A 26,650-nucleotide genomic window follows, 5' to 3' on the forward strand; every position below is an offset into this window, starting at 1 on the left:
GAAACTAAACTACATCCTCGAAGCCTCTCCTTCTCGAACAATGACCCCGCCTCCACCTCCGCTCACCCACATACACACGGAAACGCTTATTATGCTGTGCTTAGTAACTCTTAAAAATGTGTAGCACAACATGCATTGATAAGAGTGAAAGGCGAAGGTCTGCTCAACCTTCGGCCCACTCGCTTTGCACGAGCTGCCTTTTTATGATTAATGACACATGAACCCATTATGAATTCGCGCTCACTATGTGTGAGGACTGTGACATAATGATTTATTTAGCTTGACAGAATAACAGGCACGTCTTTCCAGCAAATTTCTCCTGCTTGTTTTTCCTCTGTGTGGCTGCAATCGCCGAGAACAAGGTGTGGCGGAGTAAATGCGAGGAGACATTCAGACGCTCGCTCGCGATAGATTCAGCAGAACGATCTGCCAGTGGCCCGGCGCCTTGGAGGAATTGTTCTGCTGAGCTGGGTGCAGGTCGTCGGGCTCTGCTGAACAGGTTGCGTCGTCTCCTTCCGCGGGAACTGTTGCACCAACCTGGCAGCACAGCAGCCACTAAATGGAAGCAATTACTAAGCAGATTAGGTTGTCTGTCTATAGCGTGCGTGCGTGTGTGTGTGTGCTCACGGGGTGGTAGATCTCAGATAGTAGCGACGGCTTCCAACAGGCAGGTCCATCTGTCACCGTGGCGACAGTGCCTGGCGACTGTAGGGAAGTGACAGACTGTCTCCAAGCAACAGTTTTTTTGCGATGAGCGGCTCGGTGCCGCTCAGCGAAGGAGCGAAGGGTTCACATCAGCTACTGTACGTGCGACCTCCGCGCGACAGCGGCGTTCAGCTGCAGCGCGGGGAAAATTAAACCCCGAGCGGTCTGGAAGCTCGCGCCTGTAAAAAGTTTTAGCATCCGAGCGGTCTAGCTCCTAGCGCTTATGGTGCAGTTCCCCATGTTGTGCCATTTGCAGCATTTAGTCGTGCAGGGGTGAGACGCACACATCTGCCCGGAGGAAACACAGGCGCAGATTAGATGCGGAGCATCGTCATGGAAACAAAGGACGGTTGAGATTTATGAGGGGGGGGGGGGGGGTCTCACCTTGCCCCTGTGCAACAAGCAGTGATTCACCGGCTCAGAAAGCTCAAAAGAAAAAAGAGAAAGAGCTGTGGTGAATGGTGCGCGCCCAGTGGGCAGGCCGCTCCCCCATCACCGCGTTTTAGGACCGCAATGCTGTTTGTTATGGTGCCACTGGAACGTGCAGTCAGCAGAATTTTTAATGGGAAGTGGGCAAAAAATACAACACTTCCTGCCCCGTACACTGAATTGATTTCCTGCTCGGGCCTGCGCAGGGACCCATCATCAGCATTTATCGCTTTCTAATGGCTGTGTACAAGAGCGTCCACATTACACGGGCCCAGCGAGCGCGCCCGCCAGCCACTGCAACTTTATTTATGAGGGTTGCGTAATTTCCCAAAGTCGGGCCGGTGCCTATCGGCGTGTGTCCTCAAAGAACACTAATCCGTGGAGTGCTTTTTGACAGGAGGCATTTACAGGCCGTCTGCGCGCTCGTCCACTCTTGTGCCAATTAAAGCCATCTAGCGAGGCAATAATCCACTTGTTGTTTTTACCTTCTTTAAGCTGAACAGCCATGAAAATAGAACTAACAAAAACACATGCTTCAACCTCTCGTCTGTCTTCAAGGGTGCAATAAATCTCCCTTAAAATGCACTTAAAGGCAACGAGGGGAGAGCAAACAAACAAGAGGATCTACAAGCAGTGGTACATTATGACAATAGAAGAACCATCCCAGAAGTTTTCCAAAAGGCAACGCTGGTAATCAAAGATAATGGACACGCTCGATAGTTTGAGGATTATCTCTTTCCTGTGCTCCTCATCCTGCCATTTAATCATTTGCTAGCCACGACGGGGGAGAGAATAGGTCCAAGCTCTCACTCCGAGATGAGTGTGAGGACCCAAAAACACCAGCAGGGACCAATGTCTCACTGCTGATTGTTGAATCATGAACTCAGGGGAGACCGAAGAAGAGAAGGGGGATGAAAAGTCGCGAAGATTTCTGTGCCGCTCTTTCATCGTCTGGCGCTAGAAGTCCCCACATAGCCCACAGTTCTGAGGAAACGAACGCTGCCTGGCTTAGGTCCTGCTGCAAATTCTACTCAGCCTAATTAAGCTGGGTCACGTTTTAAAAGTCAAGAGGATTTTCGTGGAAACTTAATTCACAGATTAAACAGGTTCTACTTTGCGCCTGGCTGCACTGATTCATTTTTGGTGCTCAAGCTGAGAACAGGTTTTATTGGATCGTCTTCGGAACCAATCAGTTTACTTTTACACTTGATCCTAGAAAAATACTCCTTTCCTCTCCAGCTTTGGGTTGATGGGCAGCAATCAGCAGCGACAGCAGGTTAGCGACCCCCGATCCACATCCAAAGCGGTTTTCGTCGACTATGACCTGTTCAGTGGTGGGATTGGACTCCACAACATTTGCACCTTTTGACGGAAATTAGGGAGAGGAAATTAGCATTCGGGGCCAAAATGAATTATGCCAGTGCAGCAGCAGGGCCAAGAGAAGACAGCTGTGGGAAATGAGCACATTAGAGCAGTGTAATTAGACAAATGAAAGAACCATGTATCACTGTATCACACAGTTGATTGAAAAAATAAATCATGCGTTAGCATAAAATGCACGCTTAACCTATGAAACGCTATCAATGATGAGAAGAGTTGGAAATAATATTTAAAAAATTCACATTCTCAGGCTTTGCAGGTTCTGCGTGTGAGCAAAACACATGCTTGTGTCTCCACACTAAACTGCGGCAAAGCTCACAGCCTTTGAGAAACATGCTGGGCAAGGGGTGATGTGGACCACTGTTGAGGACAGCATTTATAATTAGCGCTCAGGCACCGGTTGAGTGGGTGTGAGTCTGCGTTGCCGGAGGAAGAGGGGAGACACAAAAGAAGCAGGACGGATGCATCTACACCAATTAATACTTCACCAGGAAGTTTCTGCCTGCAGCAGATATATATATATATATATATATATATATATATATATATATATATATATATATATATATATATATATATATATATATATATATTATATATATATATATCTATATATATATATATATATATATATATATATATATATATATATATATATATATATATATGCACGTGTGCCAGCGATGTTTGCTCACGGGACGAGGTGGTCGTGATGAATGGAAGGAGAGCGAGAATAAAAAGGGAGCGTGAGCAAAGGAAGAGAGATGTATGCGTGTGATAAGCAACACTGACATCAGGACTCCAATTAGAGCCTGGTGCCTTGCTGCTGCCTCTGGAGCGAGACAGCAGAGAAGAGTGGGAAGAGCAGGAGAGTAATTAAGGCACCGTGTCTAGAAGCTTGCTTTATGTTCTCAGCAGCGTGACTCTGGGTGTGTGTGTGTGTGTGTGTGTGTGTGTGTGTGTGTGTGTGTGTGTGTGTGTGTGTGTGTGTGTGTGTGTGTGTGTGTGTGTGTGTTAGCAACACGTCTGACTTGAATGATGAAGTGTAAGCAGACCACTGACACCGAAGGAAATATGAGATGTAAAGACATTCAACATGGGGGAAGATGAAGGACAGAGGGGGTTGGGAGTGTGTAAAGAATATTATGTCGCCACACGTAGACACATGGATATTTGTCCATATGGCAACTTATAGGGAATTCAAAACAGATAACACCAAAGCTGGAGTTAGTCACTTTTCAGTCAGACTCAGAGTAAAGTGTGATGCACATGTCTCACTTTTCCTTATTTTGAAAGCAAAAGCAATAAAGTGATTATTCAATAAAACATTGTGGACTTAGCTGCAGTTTGAACCCGTAGGGTAGAAATTCATAATCCATGTCCAGATGCTAGACACGACTACGGAACAGTAACAGGTTTTTAATATTAGTATTAATATGACGAACCTTTGGTGCAGATACCAGAACAATGGTTTCATATACCTAGTATCGAGAAACCAAAACACCTGTTTGTTGGATTAGCAAATAAAGACGAGTGGATGTATGTCTGAGCACAAGCAGCCATAAAAATAGCTTTGGGTAAATAAACACAGTTTCAAACTGGCAGAGGTATTTACACCAAAGCTGTCTGATCAAAGAAGAAACAAAGGATAATTCTGACAGGGATTCAGAGTCAGGTTTCAGATCCTGATTGTTTTTGATGTTAAGCATCTTCTTCCCATTTGTTCTTTTGCTCCCCCGTAATTAGCGTTTGTGTTGTGACCGGGCTCTTCAGCAGAGCGTGTCTCTGGAACACAAACTGTGGCCACTGCTTTCTGTTTGAATTTGCAAATGGGAAAAGTGAAGGCATGCAACTATTGTCCTGTTGCTTATAAAATACCACAACCCGCTGTAACAAATCTCATTTGTCCCCCATCATCACACACACACACACACACACACACACACACACACACACACACACACACACACACACACACACACACACACACACACACACACACACACACACACACACACACACACACACACACACACACACACACACGACATACAGCTGATGTGTCTTCCTCCTTATTTAGGGAACTTAACACAAACCACAAATCTTTTCGTTACTAGAACTAATAAGGGCCAAAGCAAGCAAAGGACAGCCTGATAGAGAAAATGGCCCAATTACTAGTATCCCCCAGTACGTTTAAAGCTGGAGCGCTGGTGGGAAGGAGGGTAAAATCCTGAAATTCAATCATTTCTGCTTTATCCACCATTCACAGTCGCTCTGTCTCCATTCACTTGTTCTGTGCATCGGTTTCAATCAGAGGCCGTAGCAAATGCTGGGCGGTGCACTTTAAATGACACCGGCCGACTGCAGCTGAAAATACCAGAACGGGGAAATGTCAGACTTGGGCCCGCACCGAGCCAGATAGCCAGGTGGGTGGATGAAAGGCCTGCCAGCACAACTGGTGTCATCTTTAAAGCGAGTGGAGCATGGGAGCGCACCAAAAGCCCAAAATAAACTAGACGTGTTCTCGACAAACGGCAGAGAAAGCGAAGGGGAAGCCGGGTGTGGGAGAAACTGAAGAGGAGGGACGGTATTCAGAGCCTCTGATCTGAAACACCAGCTGAATTTAGGGTTTTTGCTCACGTTTAGCCATTTTTAGAAATCATTAGGCCTCTTATGTCTTCCTGATTGTTACTGCCACTCCTGCTTCCTATCTTTTGCCAGGTTTTCAACTGCTATTTCAACTTTCTCTGAGGGCTCCCATTGTCCTTCCCTATAATAATTACCCCTCTGTCTCGCAGTTCCTGCTTCCAACCACTGTTTACATAAATAAATGAAGGTGTGTGTCAATAAAAGAGCTGGAACATCCTTCAAGGCATGAGCCTATTGTTTCCGTCCACAGCATCCAGCGGATCCGTGGGTTTGTTTTGTTGTGCAGCGCTTCCACATATGGACGCGTAAATCCGAAAACTGCCCAAATAAAACGACACCTGCTTCATGCAGCTCCCTCTTCTCCATCTGCACACACGGATACGCGCCCAAACCGCATTCCACTCACCTCTCTGCACGAGCATGGTGACCTCGCTGCCTTTGGGGCACTTGCTGAGCAGGTCGACCACTTGGTTGTGCGACATGCTCTGGACGTTTCTCTTGTTCACCTCCACGATGATGTCACCCTCCTTGAGGCCACGGCAGCGGGGGTAGTCCACAATCTGCTTCACCCGCTGCCCTCCGCCTCCGGGGCTGTCGGCGATGGTGAAGCCGAAGCCTTTGTCGCCTTTCTCCATGTGTACAGTGATGAGCTCCGGTTGCGTGGCGATGGACGAGGCCAGGGTGACCACGTCACTGGGGTAGCTGAGCTGGGAGGAGGTGTCAGAGGAGACTTCAGCGGAGGGGCTGTGGGGTCTTGGGAGGCCGTTGAGGGGGGCCCCTCCGTTGGTGGAGGCGTTGTTGTTCTGACTGCTGTGGCTGGATGGCGAATTGTAGTTGTTGGGGACCTCCTGGCCGTTGACGATGATTGGATCTTTGTTGTCGAGAATGGCCACTGAGGTAACCAGGCTTGTGTTGGGGTCGTCGGGGTCAAAGGGCAGTGGATAGCCACGGCACAGCTCCAAGTTCACCATGGAGCCGATTGGAATGGACTGGAAGATCTTCACAACTTGGGCGTGGGTATAGCCAAGCACACATGTATCGTTGACGCTCACGATCACATCACCTTAGAAGTGGTAATAAGAAAGTCAGTTTAACCTTTTTACTGGATAAATGTATTTATACACAGTGCTGTGATCAGAATTCACTGTTTCGTTTACCAACCTGTCTCCATTTTGCCATCGAGAGCCGCAGGTCCGTCTAGGACGAGGCTCTTTATCTGCAGGAACTCATCCGGCTCGTCGCCGCCGACGACCGTGAATCCGAAGCCCCGACGACTCTTCTTCAGCTTGGTGTTAATGAAGGTGCCCTTTAGCTCGGACCGGTTGCGGGTAAAGAAAGGCTTCCCTAATGAAAACACACAGGTAGTTCAATAACCAGATAACGCTACCAAGAGATGGCGTTGGTTGCTTCTACTGTCATGATACAGTAGGTGAAGTGATACTATGAATTGGTCAGTCGAAGCCAGTTCGAGGGCACAGACCAGCTGCACGGTTCAATGTTACAGGTAGTAAACGGGGATTCTTACACTGAGTGGAAGAAAACTGCTGTGTAAGATGCTTGTAAACAATCTTATACGGATATTGCATAGACTAAGGGAATATTGATTACTTAAAGTGCGTCAAAAGCACAGCTGAAAACCACTATCCAAAACAAGCCAGACGCTGGGCAGCTGAAACGTCAATACTCGGAAGGTTCAGACAATTCCAAAACGTCCCTGTGAATTCAGCACAGTGCAGCTTACAGTATATCTGTGACATCAGCTCCTTTGCTGCCTTGCTAGGAGGCTACGAGAGCAACGTCAACGTCATTGTGAAAGGTTTTGATACAAAAGTCTACCTGAACAGAGGTCGGAAGTCACAAACTAATCAATCCTCTTCTTTTTTCTAAAAATATTAACTGCCTAGAATGTGACAATCAGTGAATACAAGCTAAATAGGGGAGCAAGATCAACCTTTTGCAACAATACTGTATCACAGGAAGTGACTTGAAGAATGAAAGTCAACAGAATGAAGAGCGTATTTTAAAAGGAGGAAACTATATAAGAATATGTATTTAGAGGCCTGGAGAACCACATCAGGCCATAGCAGAGCTCCATCTCATGCACTCAATGAAAAATGCATTACCCTTGAAGTCAGCTGGTGTCCTTGTATATGTGGTGTTTTGCGGTGTACGGGTTTGTGCGCGATGCCTTTGAATAGCGTTTTTCAGAAACGGGCGAGATGTAACAAAACCGTGAGCTGAGATGGCGGCGTTACCCACAAGGGACCCAGAGATGTAAGAACAGACCAGGAAGCAGGAGGAACATGAAAGCACAGAGTTAGATAAAGAGATTTCACATGGTGCCTTTCTCAGGAGGAATGTCAAGGCCTGGAATGGTGCAGAATGGCTAAGTCAGGGAGGATGTGAGGTGGAAACAGACAGAGGGAGACAGAAAGACAGGAGATGGACAGAAACAACAAATGAACCAAAGCACACAGCGGAGACAAAAGCCCCGCACGACGCCCAGTACGAGCCATAAAATAAAGAGATCGATTGGGGGGAGATGGAAGAGGCGGCCGGCGGAGCAGCGAGGGAGAGTTAGAGGGAGAGACGGGGTGAGGCAGTTAATTCTCTGCCATGGCTGAGCTAATTAGACAAGCTGCTAGTGGGCGGCTCGTATAAAAGCAGCTGGCAAGCAGGAGAAGGGAAACGCACAGCCATGGCTAGACGCCGTGTCTGGAGGTGTGTGCATCGCCAAATTATGGGTGAAATCGGCCCATTATTCCACAGCGCTTACTGTGAGAATCAACATGTGGCCCCAGTGAAGACTATGACCACATTTGCCAGTGTGAGGCCTGTGCATGATGAGTGATCTTTTGGGAATGAAATGCATGGAGATGTACTTTGCACAAGGACTTATTAGGGCTATGTTATAAAACTTCTTCATAAAGCAGCTTTATAGTGCAGGTTCATCAGTGAAAACACAGCCTGAGGCACATAGAAGGAAGACTACAGAGTGAGTACTGAATTTGGTTGAACTCGTAATAAGTCACCCTGGGTAAGAACTAGAAAGGAACGACTACGCCTTTCAAGCGGTTCCACGCAGAACAACTCACTTTTCTGTCCCATTGCATTGGGCACTGGGGGTCCTGTCGGAGGGTCCCTGTAGGTCTCCTGGTGGTTGGCGGCATAGCTTGCCAACGGGGCCCCCGCCAGCGTGGAGTCCTCGATCCATTCTGAAACGGCAAGAGGCACAAACTCTCCAGGTGGGGTCGAGACAGGAGCGCCGACAGAGAAGCAGGAAAATCATCTTCAAGTGTGGCCGGACTTACCTGTCTTCACCTTAGTAAAACAAGCTTTCAGGTTATTCCTCCAGTCAAACGCACAAACACACAGAACTGAAATCAACTTCAAAAAGGCTGCGAGCTACAGCCGCAAATAATAGTTATGCCTTTATGGAAGGTCACGTAGCAAATCATAAGGCAGGAGCAGGCGACATCGAGCCGTATTGTAGTAGCAATTGGCACTCAACCTCAGTCGCACAGACGCACGGACATGTATGCAGACAAGTCAGTCGCACACGTGAATAGAAGTAAAAGAAATGACGCCCTTGGCGGGGGCTTGTGAACGAACCTCTGATGTAGCGCTCACCTTCAGGTGGCTGCTGGCTCTGGGGCTGAGGCTGCTGCTGCTCTAGTAGCTGCCTGCGCCTCTTAACCTCCAGCATCGGGTTCTCATACTGGGTCTTCCTGTTGATATGACTTTGGGGGCAATGGAAGGAGGAAAGGGTTGGAGGTGAGGTGGGGAGGGTGGGAGGGTAATGGGAAATGGAGTGTAAACACCATGTAGGACGACGTCAGCAGGAAAGTGGAGCACAGCGTGGAGGGAGGATGACACAGTGCGGGGGAGATAATAGGAGGGAGATACAGTCAAGAAAAGGGGAGGGAAACCATGATAAGCTTTGATTAATACACAGTGGCACCACACAAATGCATCCAGCCATACGCGCATGATAACTGCTGTCTAAGATATGTTAAACACAATCGGGCCCACATTAAATCACATCAAATAAATCTCACTGTGATCACGGCTTGTTCCACAGAAACTATTACGGTTCACATTGCACATCAGCTCCAAAAGGTTTTCCTGCAGACGAACGCCGTGATCTTACATTTACAACAAAATGAAGGAAACTGAATAATACATGGAAAATATATATATATATAATACGGGAAAAATGGAAAAAAAAGTCAGATGCCACAGCCTTGAGCTCCAGGTGGTGCTTTGAACAACATGTATGAAATATACTTGTGTTAATGCTAAAGGCCCCAGGGCTCCGCTCGCGACGAGATGCGCACACATGCACCCACGCAAACACACTCGCTGCATGTTTTCCCAAATGCTAATGACACAAACAAAATGTCCTACATTTTCCAGCTCACAAAAGACCAAAATAGCTGAGGCTGTGACAGCAGCGGTGCACAACTCTACGCCTGGTTCCTCCTCGCGCTGAGGTCAGGGAGACTCATCCTTACTGAAGCGAAAGCGGCTGACAGCGTTTCCGTTCGGGTGCAACGAGAAAGCTGTCGGCCGCTTCTTCTCGCCTCTGCGCGCAGTATATGCAGGAAATCACTTACTCAACGTAGTAGACCCCGTACACTGGATCGTCTATTTTCTCCCATCCTGGTGGAAGTTCTGGGAAAACAGCGTGAAAATAGACAGAATGAAAGAACTAAAGTGGGCAAAGGAGAAGTAGCTGTGGGCCGTGTTTGGAGTCATTAGAGGCAGGACCGCTGGAGACCTTTTGCTTCTCCATTGTGTCCCTCTGCCAGTCAGTCTCCAGGGCCAGACTGACACAGCAGCTTCACAGGCTGTCTGGCTGTCGCCCACCTCGGTCCCCCTCACACCGCTGACATTTCCACCCATCAGATAAAAACAGAGCAAGACACCCTTGGGCAGAGATGGGTAGATGAATGGAGAGAGAGGGAGAGGTGGAAGGAGGTGCAGCCAAAGCATTATATACAGCAGAGTGAGGCTAGGAGCGATAACAAACATAAGTGTGTCAATGGCTTTTTTTAACCTATATTTTTTAGCCTTCCTTTTAATTTCCTCCCAGAGAATACCTTAAATTAATTTACATTACTGAGAAGCTCAGGTAAACCGACAGATACTGTGACTGCGATCTCCACTTGCTAAAGTTTGTGTCCTTCCATTTTCATTTAAAAGATATAAAAGTCAACGCGTTCTTGTGTGAATTTATCATGTACCCGACGACTGCGTGCGTGACCTCCCGCTTTGTAAATGAAGACTACAGGCAGAAAAAACCTTCACTTGGAAGAGATGGCCTTGAAAGCAGCCTATTTAATAGACACAACTTTATTAGAAAGTAAGCAGCAAACCAGCGTATTCAAAGCTGATTTGGACAAGATACGAACGCGACAGGCTCCTCTTCTGTGGTGCAGTTACCCAATGGCGCGCGTCTTTCTACACCATTGGCCAACGACAGTGAGGCCATCGTGTCTAACAGCGCTATCTGTTTATCGGCTGGCCTCCTCACACTGAATGTCGGAAGGTTCTAATTGGCTACAAACGCAGATCGTCCAGCAACCCCTTTCCTGCGATGTATCACTTTTACATAATTTCACCCTCGGCCAATTACGCCTCGCCCTCTGAGCAAGTAGATGGTAATTACAATTATCCCACTTGGAGAGGCTCCCTCTGCTTTCCAGTGATGAGGGCCCTTACTTGGAGTGGAGTTGGCCACAGCTGCAATGAAACGGCTGGATGGGAATGTTTATAATGTCTGTATGTGACACACGCCACACTAAAGCATGCACGTTTCAGACCAGGAAGACATGGCTTCCGATTGACTAGTTAATGCATTACTTTTACCCAAAAGCAGAAAAAGAGCGGCCGGTGTTGTTACGGAGGGTGAACCCACACGAAGAAGCGCAACGCTAAATGGAACGCGCTCCCGCCTCACCTCGTGCGAAATTTTAATCACCCACTTGATGTCACGCCGCACTAGTTCCGCTCCTGGAGGAGCGCCCGTGCGCTAGCGTGGGGCGAGATTGCGAGTTCGAGAGAGATGCGGTGAGCGCAGAGAGGACATTTGGTGACACCGAGGACAAAGAGACGCATCTTCACTGGTAATTAGGCAGCGTGCAGATCTCACACTGCCTCCGTTCCCACATCTCACCTTCCAGAACATACTGGGTTCAGTATAGAGCCAAGTGTAACAAATTACACGCTTAACTGTTTGCAAAGTGTGTGTAACAGAGAGACTGAGCTAGTGTTTACTATATGTCCAAGTCTGCTCCTCCTCAGAGAACAGGAGTTAATTACTTTTCTGTATTGGACTGTGCCGATCGATAAGTATTGAACTTGCCCGTGCAGTCCAGAATCTTACGGACAGAGGACTGGTCTGATCTGATAATAAAATCAGTTAGTTAGTTAGTGTCTTTCTAGCTGCATGTCCTTCATAAACATCAATTATCTCCTATGAAACGACATCAGTCACAGCGGTGCGTTACGTTACTGGCCACGGTCTCCAGACACCTTTCATCCTGCATGAGTGCATGCTCTGCAGTCTGGTTAGTGCTCTGATGGGCCTTGAATAGAGGACGGCTGCCGTCTGGCCCAGACAACCGTTGGGGAACCGTGGCTATAACAATCACTGTCAGATCACAGCTTCATTTCTCATGGTATGTAATTATTAGTTTAAACAGAGACTTGCTCAGGTGGCGGCTGTTTATGGCTTGAATGTTGCTTTGATCACAGTGTGGTTGACAAAAACACACGCGTCACCTGTCACGACTGTTAAATGAGCCACTGGTGATGACCTGCACGTTTAATAGTTAATGAGTAATTGAAAACAAATCAGACCATTTAAATTTCCACTGTGATTTAAGTGTATGACAAAGTGATAATGATGGGACAGCAAGGTGAGCGCTGAGGTGGCTGCTCATAGGATGTATGGGAATATAAGACAAGAGACCTACCTAGGTCATTGTCCAGCTCCTCTGTGTGTACCCCTTCTACTCATCAGCACAGACAGGAGAGAGTGAAAGAAAAACATTCACATCTGTGAGAAAACTGTAATAACAACATCTGGCCACTGGGTGGCAAGACTCTATCAAAGCCAAGGCAATATCATGTTTGCATCACATCGCTGGTTTAGAACCAGCACTTAGGTTAGATTGCTATCCATTCTGAATGATGAAATATACACAAGCAGTAACACATTGCCTTTATGGAAATCATCATCATCATCATCATAATAATAATAACAACAGTAGTTATCATGTTGGGTTGAAGAACCACATTTAACATCTGGAAGCAGGCAGGGCATGTCAGAGTTGATCACGGCAGCATGAATTATATGAGGAGCATGATGGGAAAGGTGCCGTGAGCGGCTGGAATATGTAGGACAGACAGCCGAAGGCAGGAGAGAAGCGGAGCAGCACCACCCACTGCCTGCTCGCCGTCTACCGTGACCCAACACTGACACCTAAGGGCTGCCGCGTGAAACAAAACCCGATTTTCACACCATCACTGTGAAATTGGCCAATGCGTGTCAAAAGTCTAACCTAAATCATCGGCATCTTATAACGAATGGAATCAGCCTCAACCATGGACTTACCATCATCTTCACATTCTTCCAAGGGCTTCTGTGGCTTGTCCAGGCACCGAGGGTCTATCCAAGAGGTGGTCTTTGTGTTGTGGCTAAGCCAAACAAACAGGAATACAGTTAACTAAGCACTTCCTTCAAGATCTACATTACTGTATGACTTAATATTTCCCAGGTATTTATGTGTGTATATTATTGTGAGTGGAGGTTAAGTGACTCCATTAGAACCCAGCTTGTATTCTGACCACTGGCTGCTCCATTTCATGCCAGACTGCACAGTAATTCCCAGGGTACTCACTCTATAAAATAGACCTCTCCATTCTCGGTGTAGGCCATCTCCCAGTTGTCGGGCAGAGGTCCCAGCGGGTCCTCTGGGGGAGGATGGCTCAGGTGAGGGTGTGTCTGCTGTGTGCTCTCCGTGGTGACCGGTGGTAAGGGGCTGGTCCCAGGAAAGGGCGGGTCACTCTGGTGGGGGGCGAAGGGGCGCACCGATGTATGAATCTCGTCTAATTCGCTAGAATCTCCTGAGTAGTTCAAAAAAGCACACGTCAGACACAGGTCAGTTGACACAACACACAACAGATGTTACAGTATTTGCCATCAGGAGGGTGAAAAGAGGACCTAAACTGCTCAAGTGTTTTCAATGGGAGCCCTTTTTCACTAACTCAACGAAAGGACAGAAACTCCACGTCCACACTCGATTTACACATTCACACAAATAATATCAGCGCTTCCCAAGCCGCTTCGTACTACAAAGACATTAGAGCCAGGCCTGCTGAGTGGGCAGTTCACACCTTGAGTGGCCTCTGAAGTGCTATCACCTACAGCAGCTTCCTGTTGTCCCATTTTTCACACTCACACTTGAATGGCGCCCTCACACAATCGCAGACGGCAAGTAAACAACTTTTGGTCACACTTTCTGGGAACACATGGTAGAAGCCGCAAAAGGCCCCAAAAAACCTTCCACTAACACAAGAGCAAAGTAGCAGAAATCACTGCTGCCTTAAAAAAGTATCATGACCAATAATATCTTACAAGCGAATAATAATAATTTAAAAAATCCCTTTTACATATGGAGGCTGCACAGACACTGAGCCTCTGCTGATTGCAGCCAGATGGCACCATTTTACATTTTTGGATGCATGAATACAGGCACATGTAGTCAAACCCTGCGACCACTCACTCACCAGTCAAAGCAGCCGCTCTCCACACCAACGTGCTCCCTTTGTGTTTGTTCTCCTACTCCTGCACTTTCTGAGCTCAACCTCCTTCACGAGACCTTTGCTTCTGCTGCTGCCTCTCTTTCTCCCCTCTCAGACGTGCCCACGTTGTCCGTTCCCTTGGGCCACTCCCTCCTCCCTTTAATTTCCTGCCACCATCTCTCAACTTCCATCCCCTCCCACTTCATCCATCGGCCCTCACGTTCTCCCTCTCCCCCTGCAGAACGCAGGGTCGCGTTCTGGCGTCATGCTCCTAACTAAACACAACACGGCAGGTTCTCAGGTTGCTGTCGAGCAGCTTTGCAAAGCGCTGCCAAATGTGGCCGCTGACTTCAGGCCTGTTTTCAAAGATGCCCTGCAACTAGCCGAATAAGGACACCAAGGCCTAAATACAACTACATCTAAGAAAGGCCAGCATTTGTCACCAGTCAACAGTCGATCGGCTGCATAAAAATTTCGTCCAGGAGAAAAACTTGCAGACAAGTTGAAGTGGCTAGTAAGTACTGTATCAATGCTGAATGCCGTGCTTCAGTTTGGCTGCCGCTTGTGCTAAGATGCCAAATTGAATTTACTTTGGAGTACCCCGCCAGCCTTGGAGCCCGTTTCGTCCTCACATGTTGTTTTCAAGTAAAAATAAGATCCCATCCAGGTCCATTAGAAACAGACTTCTGTTCACACATGGCTTCAGAAAAGGCTTTTAAATGTGTCTGGAGTGGCCGCTCGCGATAGAACGGAGCTGCTCAACAGGAAAACTGTACATCTTTGTTCAATCAGACAGCTTGACAAGAGTGTTTGGCTCCCCAGCTCCCAGCTCCCAATCACTGTCCAAGGTGATGGCATAATCAGCTGCGGCTGGGGAGTTCAGCATTTGCATCGCATTACACAACTGCATGACCTGACAAATCGAATCACATTGCATCTGCAGTGCTTCACAGGGTCATGACATGTGTACTGATCATCAGCTGCTACACTGTTCATTTGATGTAAAAAAAAACAAAAAAAACATACATATATTGTTTTGCCAAATTACCCACCAAGAAATAATGGATCTAAAGAAGTCACTGTAACTACTTCTACAATACATGTGCATGACTACAGTATATTATGTTGGTCATCTTTGGAGGCTGATTTTGTTACTTTTCTTTTATTTCCTTTTTTTATTTTCATTCATTATAATTTTTGTATGTATTTTTGTCAAATTCACATTAATTAAATCTTGAAATAATAGTTTGTTGTTTGTTCTGTGATGGTAACTGGGCTTGAAAAAGCTTTAAAAGGCAAAACCAGATCTCACAAGTAATTTGTTGTAACTAATCGTTAGCAGAAGTATGCGTTTATAAAGCTTTTGTAGCCTAAAACAATAAGTTACTCCACTAATGATTTATACTGTGCAGTTTGAACTAACCTTATTATTCAATTACCATTTGATAATAGATCAAATATTGCATTCATTTCAGTTATAGGTGTCAAAACACAAATTAATAGTTTTTATCTTTCAAATTTCAATTGACCAAACACATATGGTCTTAAAGTAAAGAGTCTGGCTTTTATTATAGCCCACAATGGGCATTTTCACTGTCCGCAGCCCTGTGCTCCTGCACCTACGCACCAACCAAACCTATGAAAACATGCATCAACTTCTCATCAACATCCACACCAGCCATCAGCTCTGCCTCTTGTCTCATGTACGTACCGGTAAAGCTACTGTTCATGTCAGGGAGGTCCTCGTCGTCCTCCTGCTGCTGCTGTTCTCCAGGTCCTATTCCAGCATTTTGCATGTCATTGTAGGACTTGGAGCGTCTGGGAGTGGAGTGCTGTGAGCCTGGCAGGCTACCACTGAGCCCGTCTGGCAGTGGGGCATCACCGCCGTCACCACTACTGCTAATCACTTTCCCACCGGGGGGCTGCACCGGTGGCTTGGGCGTCCCATAATAGTTACCTAGGTAACAAAGAAAAAGGCAAGGGGGGGGATTAAAAAAAGAGGTACATTTTAGTAGCTGGATAAGGGGTTTTGTGTTAAGTCATAGCCTTTGTATGCAGACAGAGTGGTGGTATTATTTAAACCTCAGAGGAAATGTCTTTTTGTTTGATCAAAGTCACCTCTGAGTTCAATTTGTTTTCATTTACAGAAGACAAATGCATTTTTATCCCTAAGTATTTCCTAAAAAAATGTTATAACATTTTTGTAAGTCAATGTCAATTTTATCAGCTCCACAGCAGTTTTTGACTGAGTTTGTGACTGTGAGAATACCACAAAAACGAACCTAAGGCCACTACTGCAATGACAGGAACTGGGACAACACATATAAAATCAGCTGTGGGAAACTGCAGCTGCTAGAATCAGCCTATAGCTCATCCAACAGTTTCACATATGGACAGTTCATATGACTTCTTCTTTATTTGACCATTTGAAAAACATTTATTTAGAACGTTGTTTGAAACATTAAATGCAGTGTCACCTGAGGACTGAAGTAATCATCCCACCTTAGCCTCTTGACACATTTTCAACTTTACCTGCCAAGAATCTCAGCAGAGTGACATCCAATTTGTCAACAAATAGTTGATGTAAACATGAAAATGTTTTTTTTTATAGCAAATTATTAAAGTTGCCAGTCAGAGTCCACAGACCTTGTTTGCTTCCCCAGTCTCGAGAGAAATTGGTACAACAACCTATCAACCAAAGTGATGCTCAGCACCTGACACTGACCACATGGATTGTGGATGGTTCTATCTTTATTGTATTAATGTTTGAAGAAAACAATGGCTTTATTGTGAACAACGGTTTAGGTGACCTACTATCCCTTGAGACCTGAGTCTATCATGCTGCTGTGGCTACCTGAGCTAGATAGGTAGCTAGATAACTAAAAGGATAAACTTTATTGATCCCACAGTGGGGAAATTCAATTGTTGGGGTAGCCAAAAGAAGACAGCAAAGGAATTGTATTTAATAAATTGCATAATTAGACTTTGAGTTTAAGTACAAGTATGTCAAGTATAGCCAGACTTGACACTTGGTTCAACCCCATATTACCAAATTACCCACAATACACAACAAACTGGCAATTTTCAAACTTACCTTCATAAGATCCTATTTCTAAAAGTGTCCCACTCTTCTCTAATTTCAGGAAGTCTTCCACTGAAAGGAAGTTGTAGTCCACGCCAGGGACTTCTCCTTCACGTGGAGCGCGGGTTGTACCTGGAAGACAAGCAGAGTCATCACTGACACACTGAAAACTAGGTCCTTAAAAATACAATAAATGTAGTAGCAGGAGCTTCTGTAACTGTTTAGCACAGTTCTGTTACTGGATGCGATCCATTGTTGGTTATATTCTTCCTTTACACTGGGGCTGTGTGTGTGGTATGATAATAGAACCTTAGTGGGATCCTGTCACATCTGGCATGTAACAGGTGGATTTCCTTTTTTGATCTACTCGCCGAATCCCCCGATCTCTTTGTCCCCAGTTAAGATGGTAAAAACAGACATATAGCGATACAGACAGGCTCTGTACAGTAGCTGTTTGTTGACACTGGTGATCCTTCGTCCAGGAAAACATGCGTTACACTCATGCAAGCACTTGTAGAGTGGAGTAGAGGTTACATGTTGCCCTTTTCACAAGAACACTGACTCTCGCAAACAAAATCTTCTTGAGCGATATCTATTCGATCTCTCGGCTGTCACAATCACAAGTCCGTTTTAAAGATGCACTCGCATTGAACACATCTACCTATTAGCCATAGGACATTAAACAGACTGTGTACATGTAATGTCTGATTTAATCCATGTAAGAATGAAGCTGGTAAGCGTTCCTAGAACGAACCAATCTCGTTGTGATCTGATCTTCCAACCTGCACCATCTTTTATCCAAGCCCTGCAGGCACCACTCCTTGCCAAAAACTGAACGTTTCCTGTAGTGAGGTTATGTGTGAATTGCTCCTTACAGTATGTGTTACTGTACCTGCGTGAAAGAGCAACCCTGGATGAAGTCCAGATCTGAACCTCCAGAAGCGGTAACAGGCTTAAACCTCTGATATGAGCCAACGATGAAGTTAATTTTATCTTTTACACTTCATTGGCCACAAACTACTATTTGTGATCACAGATAGATCAACTGCGACAGAAAGTCAAGTAAGTCTGCCACACAATCTGCATCAGCTCACTCATTAGCAGGCAGCAAGTCTTTTACACAACATTAACCCTGGAGAGTCCTCAGCCGAGCACGAGCATTCAGCCGACTGTCTGTTTACTTCGTATACAAAAGTGGCCATTGATTGGACTCCATTGAGATACTGCTGCTCTCAGAAAGCCAAACAGGAAGTAGAATTGTGATCAGAGTCTCAAAAGGGATAGAAAAGCAGAGCTTTGGCTAAAGCCCAGGGGTAAGACACTGTCATCGCTATAGGCCTAATTAATTCAATGCCCATTACACACAAAAGGTCCATTGAGCAAGCTGTGAAATAGAGTGAGAAGGAAAGACAGGTTCAGACTGAGGGCCATACATAGAAGCTCCTGCACTAGCTCAGATTGGACGCGGTGGACGGCGGCTCTTCCGGAAGCTGATCTCTAAAACGCAGAGCGACATACTGAAGGAGTTCACATATTACAGCTACTGCCACACACAATACAGCCTTGGAGGTTAGCCGCGAGCGTGTTTATGCAGTTCTGGCTGGATTCTGGCTGAGCAGCTTCAGCGTCTCCACCGATTGAGACGGATGGGTGGGCGGCTGAGGCAAAACATTAGCATTTCAAGAAGATGATCAAGGAAGCAAGTGCTGAGATATTGGCAGTCGTACTATAGCACTGGGAGCTTGAAGCCACTACTGATGCATCAAAACATGCACGCATGCCCTAAAAACTGTACATGTACTGTAGCTGGTATGTGAGAAAAAAAAATCTACAAAAGAAGAAAAAATGAAAGCAACTCATTCGTGACATAATTCACCATGCCAGTGGCATAAAGGAAATATGAGGCGTGGCTCCACCTGACTGTATTCTCATAATGGCATAAACGAGTTAGGAAGAAAAAACCTCCTCCTCTTAAAAGCCAGCACACGCACATACATCGACTGCAGGGAGGAGGTGCGCGGTCACCAAACGGCTAAACGGGAGCTGTGGGTGGAGGGTAATCACTTAATGGAGCTTTATGCACCCATATCCCCCAACACACACGCACAGGGAGCAATGCACGGTCATCGCTGTGACCAACCTACAGTACGATGGCAAACGCCACTAAGAGGACGCCGACCGCATCCTGAGCCTCTTTACTGTATCCACGGTTATTAAGAAGAAGAGGGACCAGACAGGTTTGTACTGCATCATCTTAGCATCCAAATGACCACAAATTGACCACAGTGCAATGAGAAGCCCTGCAATTTGATGTTCAATGGGGAACATGGGACTACAGGATGTAGTTGGAGCCTAAACGTCATAATACGACCTAATAATCATAACACTCGTTCCAGGATTGTAATGACATCATCTCTGTACATTTAGGGAGCCGGATCAAAGTGACTTGAGCTCAGCTTTTCAACAAAATCATTCCCTGGATCGCTGCCCATGTAGTTCTCAACACTCCATTAAACCATATTTCAACTCGGTCCACAGTCTAGTGAGGGTCAGTGAACATCATCGGCCGTGGAGGCAGGGGAAGCTTAGTGGACCAGTGTGAAAGCGTCACTCTCTCCATTAACACAACATCACAATGCACTGGACTGGCTGGATCCATCTTCAACCCGTTTGCTCAACTCAAGCAAGACAGAGATGCGACAAAGTGGACATATTCCTTATGTATGAGCATTTAGCAGAGCTACTGCCAGTCACATTAACAGAACAACAAAAGCAGACCTCATTTACCCAGTCCTCTACTATTATTCAGCTGGTTTTATAAGCCCCTACATGAGCGGAACGCAGAAGCAGCCTGGTGAAGACTCTGAACTCACTGACCTCCCAGTCAACACACTAAAACATCCACACAAACCTTGGGTGTAGATGTTTGCCTAGAAACCGCGTCACTCCTTTTTCTTTGCATCCTAATTAGATAATCGGCAGATTTTTTCATGACACAGCACATTAGCTACACAACATTCATCGATAAAAAAATGCGTTTGCATACTACCGACTACAACTACCATGTATTCATGTAGCAGGAGTCAGATTCATAGAATTACAATGAGGCCACACCTCATCTAAAATAATTTTTGCATCATTGCAACCATTTGCTGTGGTCCTCCACAATAACGTTTACATGTTATCTTTCAAATGTAAAGATTTAATGATAATGATAAGTGATTCTGAACTTGTACAGTGCTTTTCTACCTAGTGGTACTCAAAGTACTGTACTTTAACACTGCATTCACATTAACCCATTCACACACACAAACAATCACACATTCATACAAGGGTGACAGAGCTATGCAGCTTATGCTGACATACGGGGGGAATTTTGGGTTCAGTGTCTTGCCCAAGGACACTTAGGCCCATGACTCGAACCACCGACCATACAGTATGGTTGGTAGTCAACAGCTCTACGACTGACAACCCAACAAAACAAAGAAACTGTAGAGTACCTGACTTCCTGCTGTGACTAACATAATTCTATTTGTAAAAACAAACAGGAACCTGCTCTGTGAAGGTTCCTTGTGTTTTTTGTGTCAGACTAAATTTTCAGTTACTTGAACATACTGAAACTGTATGTCCACTAGTGTTATAAAGTGCCTAAGCCCCACTAAATCTTGCTTAGCAGACCTGAGGAAAGCAGTCAAACAGTGTAGAAGAACCACTAACCCAAGTTTGAATTAGTTGAGTCGTAAATTCGTTTACAGAATCAGACGTTTTAAGCTCACTGATTACACCTGACACACTGCAAAGCTCTGTAAAACATGGTTTCAGCCATTTTGACCCGAGGCCAAGTCTAAACTGTCCAGCTGAAAACACGAGATGAGCTAAATGAACCGTTCAACAACTCAAGGAAGTCAAACATCCTGGAAGGAAAATAGCTGGAGTTTAGATTTCAGAGCAATATTCTTGTTTATTATTAGATCATAAATCTGATAATAAATCTACATACAATAAGCTCTTGAGAATCAACATTAATACATTTATTTTCTAATGAAATGTGAACTTTCCTGTTACTTTTAAATCACAATTCCAAAAAGAATATTTTGGGGGTTTGGAAATTTGGTTGAATGAATAAAAAGACGTGACTTCTAGAGACTAATAACAAAAGTAAAATATGTATTGACAAAATCGGTGGATTCAGCAAACAATGAGAATACATTCTCCAGTCAAGCACACACATTTTTCCAAATGTAAAAATGCGTAAAGACTTCACCACATGTTACACCTGATCTACAGTCAAGAGCAGCCACTTTGGCTTCACTGTGACTTCACTGTGACCTTGGCACTGCCCGTCATACGGTGTCTCAGGATTACACTTATCAGCTACAGTAAGCCTCCTGTTCCACCGCCACGTCTTTCAAACCACGATCGATACCTGAAAGCTATCGGTCACGAGCCTCGCTGCGACCTTGGCGTCCCCTATTTGACTACGCTGCCACTCGGGGACCAGCATGGCTGACAACTGTCCTCCATTGGATCCCTTTTACTTTACGGATCACGGGAAAACTCCAATTTCCCCATTTTGCATTTGTGCTTCACCTCTTTAGCCTCATCTTCATGTAGGCTAATGCTTACCAGCAGACAAATCCAAGCTCCTCATCTATTTTTAATTGGTAGCAGAGTATTTTAAGGAAGAGTCTGCCCTTCCAGTGGCATAATGCACTTAGACCGAGGTCGCCTATGTTGGCGAAGGTAGAGGACGATGCTAAAATTAGATATAAGAGCAATATTATGTATCACCAAAACTATTGAAATACGTCTATGAAGGTAAAGTTGTTATCAACAATGATCAATTATGTGCAGAAGCAGAACAGGATAGAAATTCCAGCAGAGGAGTGAGAAATAGCTGAGCTTAGCAGCAACTGTACCTAAGGGGGAGCACCAGGTTACACATTTAGGCCTCTCTTAAAAAACAATAGCATCAAAATGTATGAAATATGTAAAAGGAGGCTGTAGAGGCATGCCACGACTACGGCTCTAAAAATAACCACGTAAGAAAAGTCAGTTTATTTCCTCCGCTCGCACGGCCCCAGAGCAAGCGTGCACCCTGGGCTCGCATACGCCCCAGACCCAGTGTTGCGTCTTAGCTGTGAGCTACATTTAATTCCCTCCACAAGGACAATGTGGGGCTCGACTTCCTGGATGACTCTGGGTTTACAACTGGGAGGCTCCACATCAGCTTCGTATCCAGTTCGGTTGCGCAATAAAGTGTCTTAAATCTCACCGATTTTGTGTGATCCAGACTGAAACACTTCTTTAATATTGGTACCTGGCTTCCTTGTCTTTTTTCTGATTCCAAAACATCCACACACAAAACAGTGTATCCAGATCCAATAGAACTGTCCAGACTGTGACACCTAAATCCACAATACAACTAGGGAAAGCACATTTATACACATCCTTACGTCTGGCCTGGCAGTTCAAATGGATTCTGATGGTGAATTCTCCGTCTGAGGTGTCAAGAACATTACTTAGAATATCAGTACTTGAGCACTACAGGGTTAAAGCACAAAAAAGCACACTGGACTAACCTGTAGAAGACGAGACAAACATGAAATGATCACAGGAAGATGTCTCCACCCTTAAAACCAAAGAGAGCACTAGTTAATAGAGGACCCGTCAACTATTATAACCAACTTAAACAAGGCCTGAAGGGCTGGAGTGGGGGCCAGACGAGGATCTATAGTGAAAACTACTACAAAAACTACTTGGCTGCAGAGATGAGGTGGAGAAAGTCAAGCCGCGATCACCAATCGCACTAATCCTAGTTAGAAATCCAGACCAACCGGCCACACACCCTGGATGACACACTGTAGAGATATATTTAGCAATGCTGTGCAGGCCACTGCTGTTTCTCGCTCTAAATTAGGATGGAATCAGAGCATGCATTCAGTATTAATGACAGCTTATACTGTACACGCATCACTATTTCATAATCTGCCAGCAAAACGCACAATTTGTATTCCTCATTGTCTCGTGCCAAGGTTTGCTTTGTGTCATTGCGGCCAACCAATTAAACCAGGATCGAGTTAATGCAAAGCCACACAAGCAGAAACACACCTACCCAAACAATCAGACTGTAGATGAGACCGCTTAGATTCATTCAGATCTATTGAAAATAAGACGAAAAATGGATCAGCCAGGACCCAAACACCAAATAATCATCCACATGTTTCCCCAATCACAATCCATCTTTCCACTTGAGGCAGCCTTTGGAGCATGTGCCCACACTACACCAACAGATATACAGACTCTAGTGTGACCTAGTTACAAATTGCCTTCAAAAGTCAGAGAGTTCAGAGAAACAACATGCATGGGAAGGTGGAAAACACCTATAATTCAGAGCTTCGAGGGTTCATTTCTTGGGCAATTCAAAGTGGAGGAATGAAAATAACACAGAGACAAAACAAGGGGAAGAAAATATGATGTGCTTTAACATAATTCTCCTGGTGAAGTGATCGGCGCCATGAGTGAAAACTAGGCCATCATAAATGTGTTTGGCAATGATTCATTATCATAATTGTTCTATTTATAGGCCCGGCTATTCTTATTCAGCGTGTGCAGGCATCCAGGTCATTCAGGACACAAGTTATTTGAAAGACTGGATGTGAAGTTGCTCACAGTTGACGGAGGAACCGAGCACTTTTCTTACTTCAGCAAAGCACACGACACAAATCGTTTCATTTGGAGAAGCTGCTCTCTGCAAAGCTTGATTAATATTTTCAGGAGCATGACCCAGTGGACAGCATGGGGGACGGGCGGAGCTCACTCCCTCTGCTCCCCCACTTCATTCTTTCCTTTACACCCATTGTTTCTTTGTTGCGTCTCTTTCTTTCCTTCCCATCGGTTTGGGCTTTAATAATTGGTAATCCTAGTAGCTGCATCCATTTCATTTCAAGCCACTATTTACCTCCTATAGGCGGCATACAAAGAATATTATCACAGTTAATTTCATCCAGCCTCTGATCTGCTTGTTTGTGTATTCTGTCTCCAGTACATCTGGCTGTTCCTACTTTGGTTTGACTGGAGGACAATTGTGGGTTTTGCTCAAGCCTAAACTCCATTTTGCTGTGATGATGTCATGTAATGCCTACTGCCTCTTTCGTTCAGACCGCCACATTGCCTTAAACATCCAGAGGCTCGACCAATGCAACTGTGAAGCACAATCATGCCTCCACTGCTTTACAAATGGCAAATTTGACAAATGAGGTTTTAGTTTGAATGTTTATATCTGTCCTGCTTGCTTCCTTTAAAGACGACATGTATGACAGATAGCTGTTAAGCTCAACTTCACACCTATAGATTTTAAATATTTAAACTTTCAGGCCTTCAGATCTTATTGACTCAAGTGACTTCACTTAAGGTAATTTCACACCTCAGCTCTGCCCGCAGCCCCAGTGCAGAACTCTAACAGTAATAAACTAAAAGGAATTCAGGCATTTTTAATAAAAAAAGGTTATACTGTAGTTAAAAAGAGACACTTGTTGCTGTTGTGTCCTACTTTACCAGAAATTGTGACACATGGAACCCTCCATTTGTCGTCAGGCCCTTGTCCATGCATAGCTCAGTGCCTCAACTCATAATAAGTAAAGGCTCTGTCACTATAAGCTGAAGAAGAAATTCCCTAGTTTTCTAATAAAATAAAAAGGTGAAGTAAAAATAAATGCAATGACTTTGTAGGAGACTTAAAATCAAGGAAATAAGGTCAAATTACTTACATGTATGAAATCTGAGAACACTAATGGATGTAACACTCATTAAGCATAGTATCAGGTAAATACCATGCAATTACACGTCACATATTCTGGCAGACACGGGTTTCCTAACTGACCACATTTAGTTGAGCATGTTGGGTGTGCTGCAGCATCTGCCGGTCTATTAATAGTCATTGTATAATAAATAGTGTATGTAGCTGGAGGATGATCATTAGAGTAACATACTGTAGATAATGGTTGTGGCAACAATCATGGAGTCAACTGTTGAACAGAAGCTATTACAAAAGCATTTTTCTACAATAAACATGCTCCATGTCAGGCCAAGCAGCTAGGTTATATTTTCCAAGACGGTACTGAGGTATTTCCTCATGGAAATACCTCAGTACACACACACACACACACACACACACACAAAAGGGAGGGCAAGCAAGGCGTCATCATCTTCCAAAACCAAAACATATCCCTGAACCATTCTGGCTAGCTAACCATCCGGTGTGTTGTTTGGGGTTGTTGATCTACTTTTATTTGTTCTGTTTGTTTGTTTTGTGTGTAGTTTTTTTTTTTTTTGAGGGGTGAAAGACATGTGTGCACACACACAAGATGCAGGAGGGGTGACTGGGGTTTGTCAGCTCGGCAGGGGGATGGAGCCATCTGTCCCAGTAAAGGGTTAATCCAAGCAAAGGCACAGCTCGCAGATTCCAGCATTTTCAGTCCCTGGCTCTGATCAGGCTTAGTTTCTGCTTTGATGGTGCTGCTTTTAAACTATGTAAAGATGTTTGGGTTGTCAGCTTTACTGTCAACCCAAACATCCTACCTGGTTCTTCAAATCCCAAGCGTCTGACGGCTCCCTCCTGATGTTGTGGTGGCATGGATTTAATTAACGGGAGGGGGTCAGGTTTTGTTATGCCTTTTCAATGATTGACACAGATGGATTGTCTTGACTCACGATGGGTGTTTTCCCTGCTGCTGCTGCTGCTGCTTGCTTTAAAAGGCTCACAATGAAGAGACGCACAAAAAAACACAAACACAAAACTCGACACGACAATGAGAGCAACACAGGCCTGTGTCGTACATTTTTTTAGCCTCACGACCAATGCTTTTATCTATGAACTACTCTCCCCCGGTAGGATATTTGGTATGAGTACGAAAAAAACCCTGAAGGGCCAGTAACATATAGTGTGAAGCTAAATCAACCAGAAACCTGCCTGAAAATGCCCCCCGCACACACTCACAGTCGGCCTTTGTCTTTTTATTCCACCCAGAAAAAAAAAAGCCTGATGAAAATGGAAAAGCAAGGCTCTTGAAATGATCCTTTTAGAGGGGCGGGGAGGCAGTGATCATGGAGGGAATGAGATGGGGGGGGTGGAGGGTGGGGGGGGTCAACCAGACATGCGATGGACTGAGAAGGGATTGAAAGAGAAGGAAGAGGAAGAAAGGAGGGACTAAGGAGTGGTAGGGGCTAACCGTAGCATCCTGGATGCTCCACACATGCAGACAGGCAGCACTTTGCCGCTGGAGGTAATGGCTTCCCATGTCATAAAGCATGTCAACACATCACATAGCTTTAATACCATCGCAGAGCTGGGGAGCATCCACCAGAAACGCACACATACGGAAGTGACACTGTGCACACAGAGAGGCGCGGGCATCGAGCCGGGGAGCGGACGCACGCATACCTGAGACAGACAGATACACACAGGGCTTCCGTTTGACCACAACACATCAGCCTCCATTACTGCCAGCAGCAATGTGGCTCCGACTCCCTCGCTCTGCTCCTCCCGACGCCTGCCGTCTGATGCACAGCCATCCCGGCCGCCTGTCTCTCCAT

General features: G+C 45.4%; 1 protein-coding gene across 12 annotated transcripts in view; it reads right to left on the reverse strand.

Moving 5' to 3' along the window:
- Positions 1-26,650, reverse strand: part of magi1b (membrane associated guanylate kinase, WW and PDZ domain containing 1b) — an 84,012-nt gene that overhangs the window by 20,459 nt on the left and 36,903 nt on the right. For 9 of the 12 annotated variants that reach the window (XM_029149883.3, XM_029149882.3, XM_029149877.3 and 6 more), the window contains exons 3-12: positions 17,069-17,188; positions 15,686-15,931; positions 13,071-13,296; positions 12,785-12,867; positions 12,144-12,179; positions 9,780-9,837; positions 8,776-8,903; positions 8,259-8,378; positions 6,325-6,507; positions 5,570-6,226 (exon numbers count right to left, since the gene is read on the reverse strand). In XM_029149883.3, coding sequence (XP_029005716.1) covers positions 5,570-6,226; positions 6,325-6,507; positions 8,259-8,378; positions 8,776-8,903; positions 9,780-9,837; positions 12,144-12,179; positions 12,785-12,867; positions 13,071-13,296; positions 15,686-15,931; positions 17,069-17,188 — 1,857 coding nt within the window. The remainder of the gene's footprint in view (positions 1-5,569; positions 6,227-6,324; positions 6,508-8,258; positions 8,379-8,775; positions 8,904-9,779; positions 9,838-12,143; positions 12,180-12,784; positions 12,868-13,070; positions 13,297-15,685; positions 15,932-17,068; positions 17,189-26,650) is intronic. The other 3 variants (XM_029149880.3, XM_029149884.3, XM_055508878.1) reach the window with 2 other exon arrangements.

This window comes from Betta splendens, chromosome 5 (assembly GCF_900634795.4).
Source record: "Betta splendens chromosome 5, fBetSpl5.4, whole genome shotgun sequence".
Classification (NCBI taxonomy): Eukaryota; Metazoa; Chordata; class Actinopteri; order Anabantiformes; family Osphronemidae; genus Betta; species Betta splendens.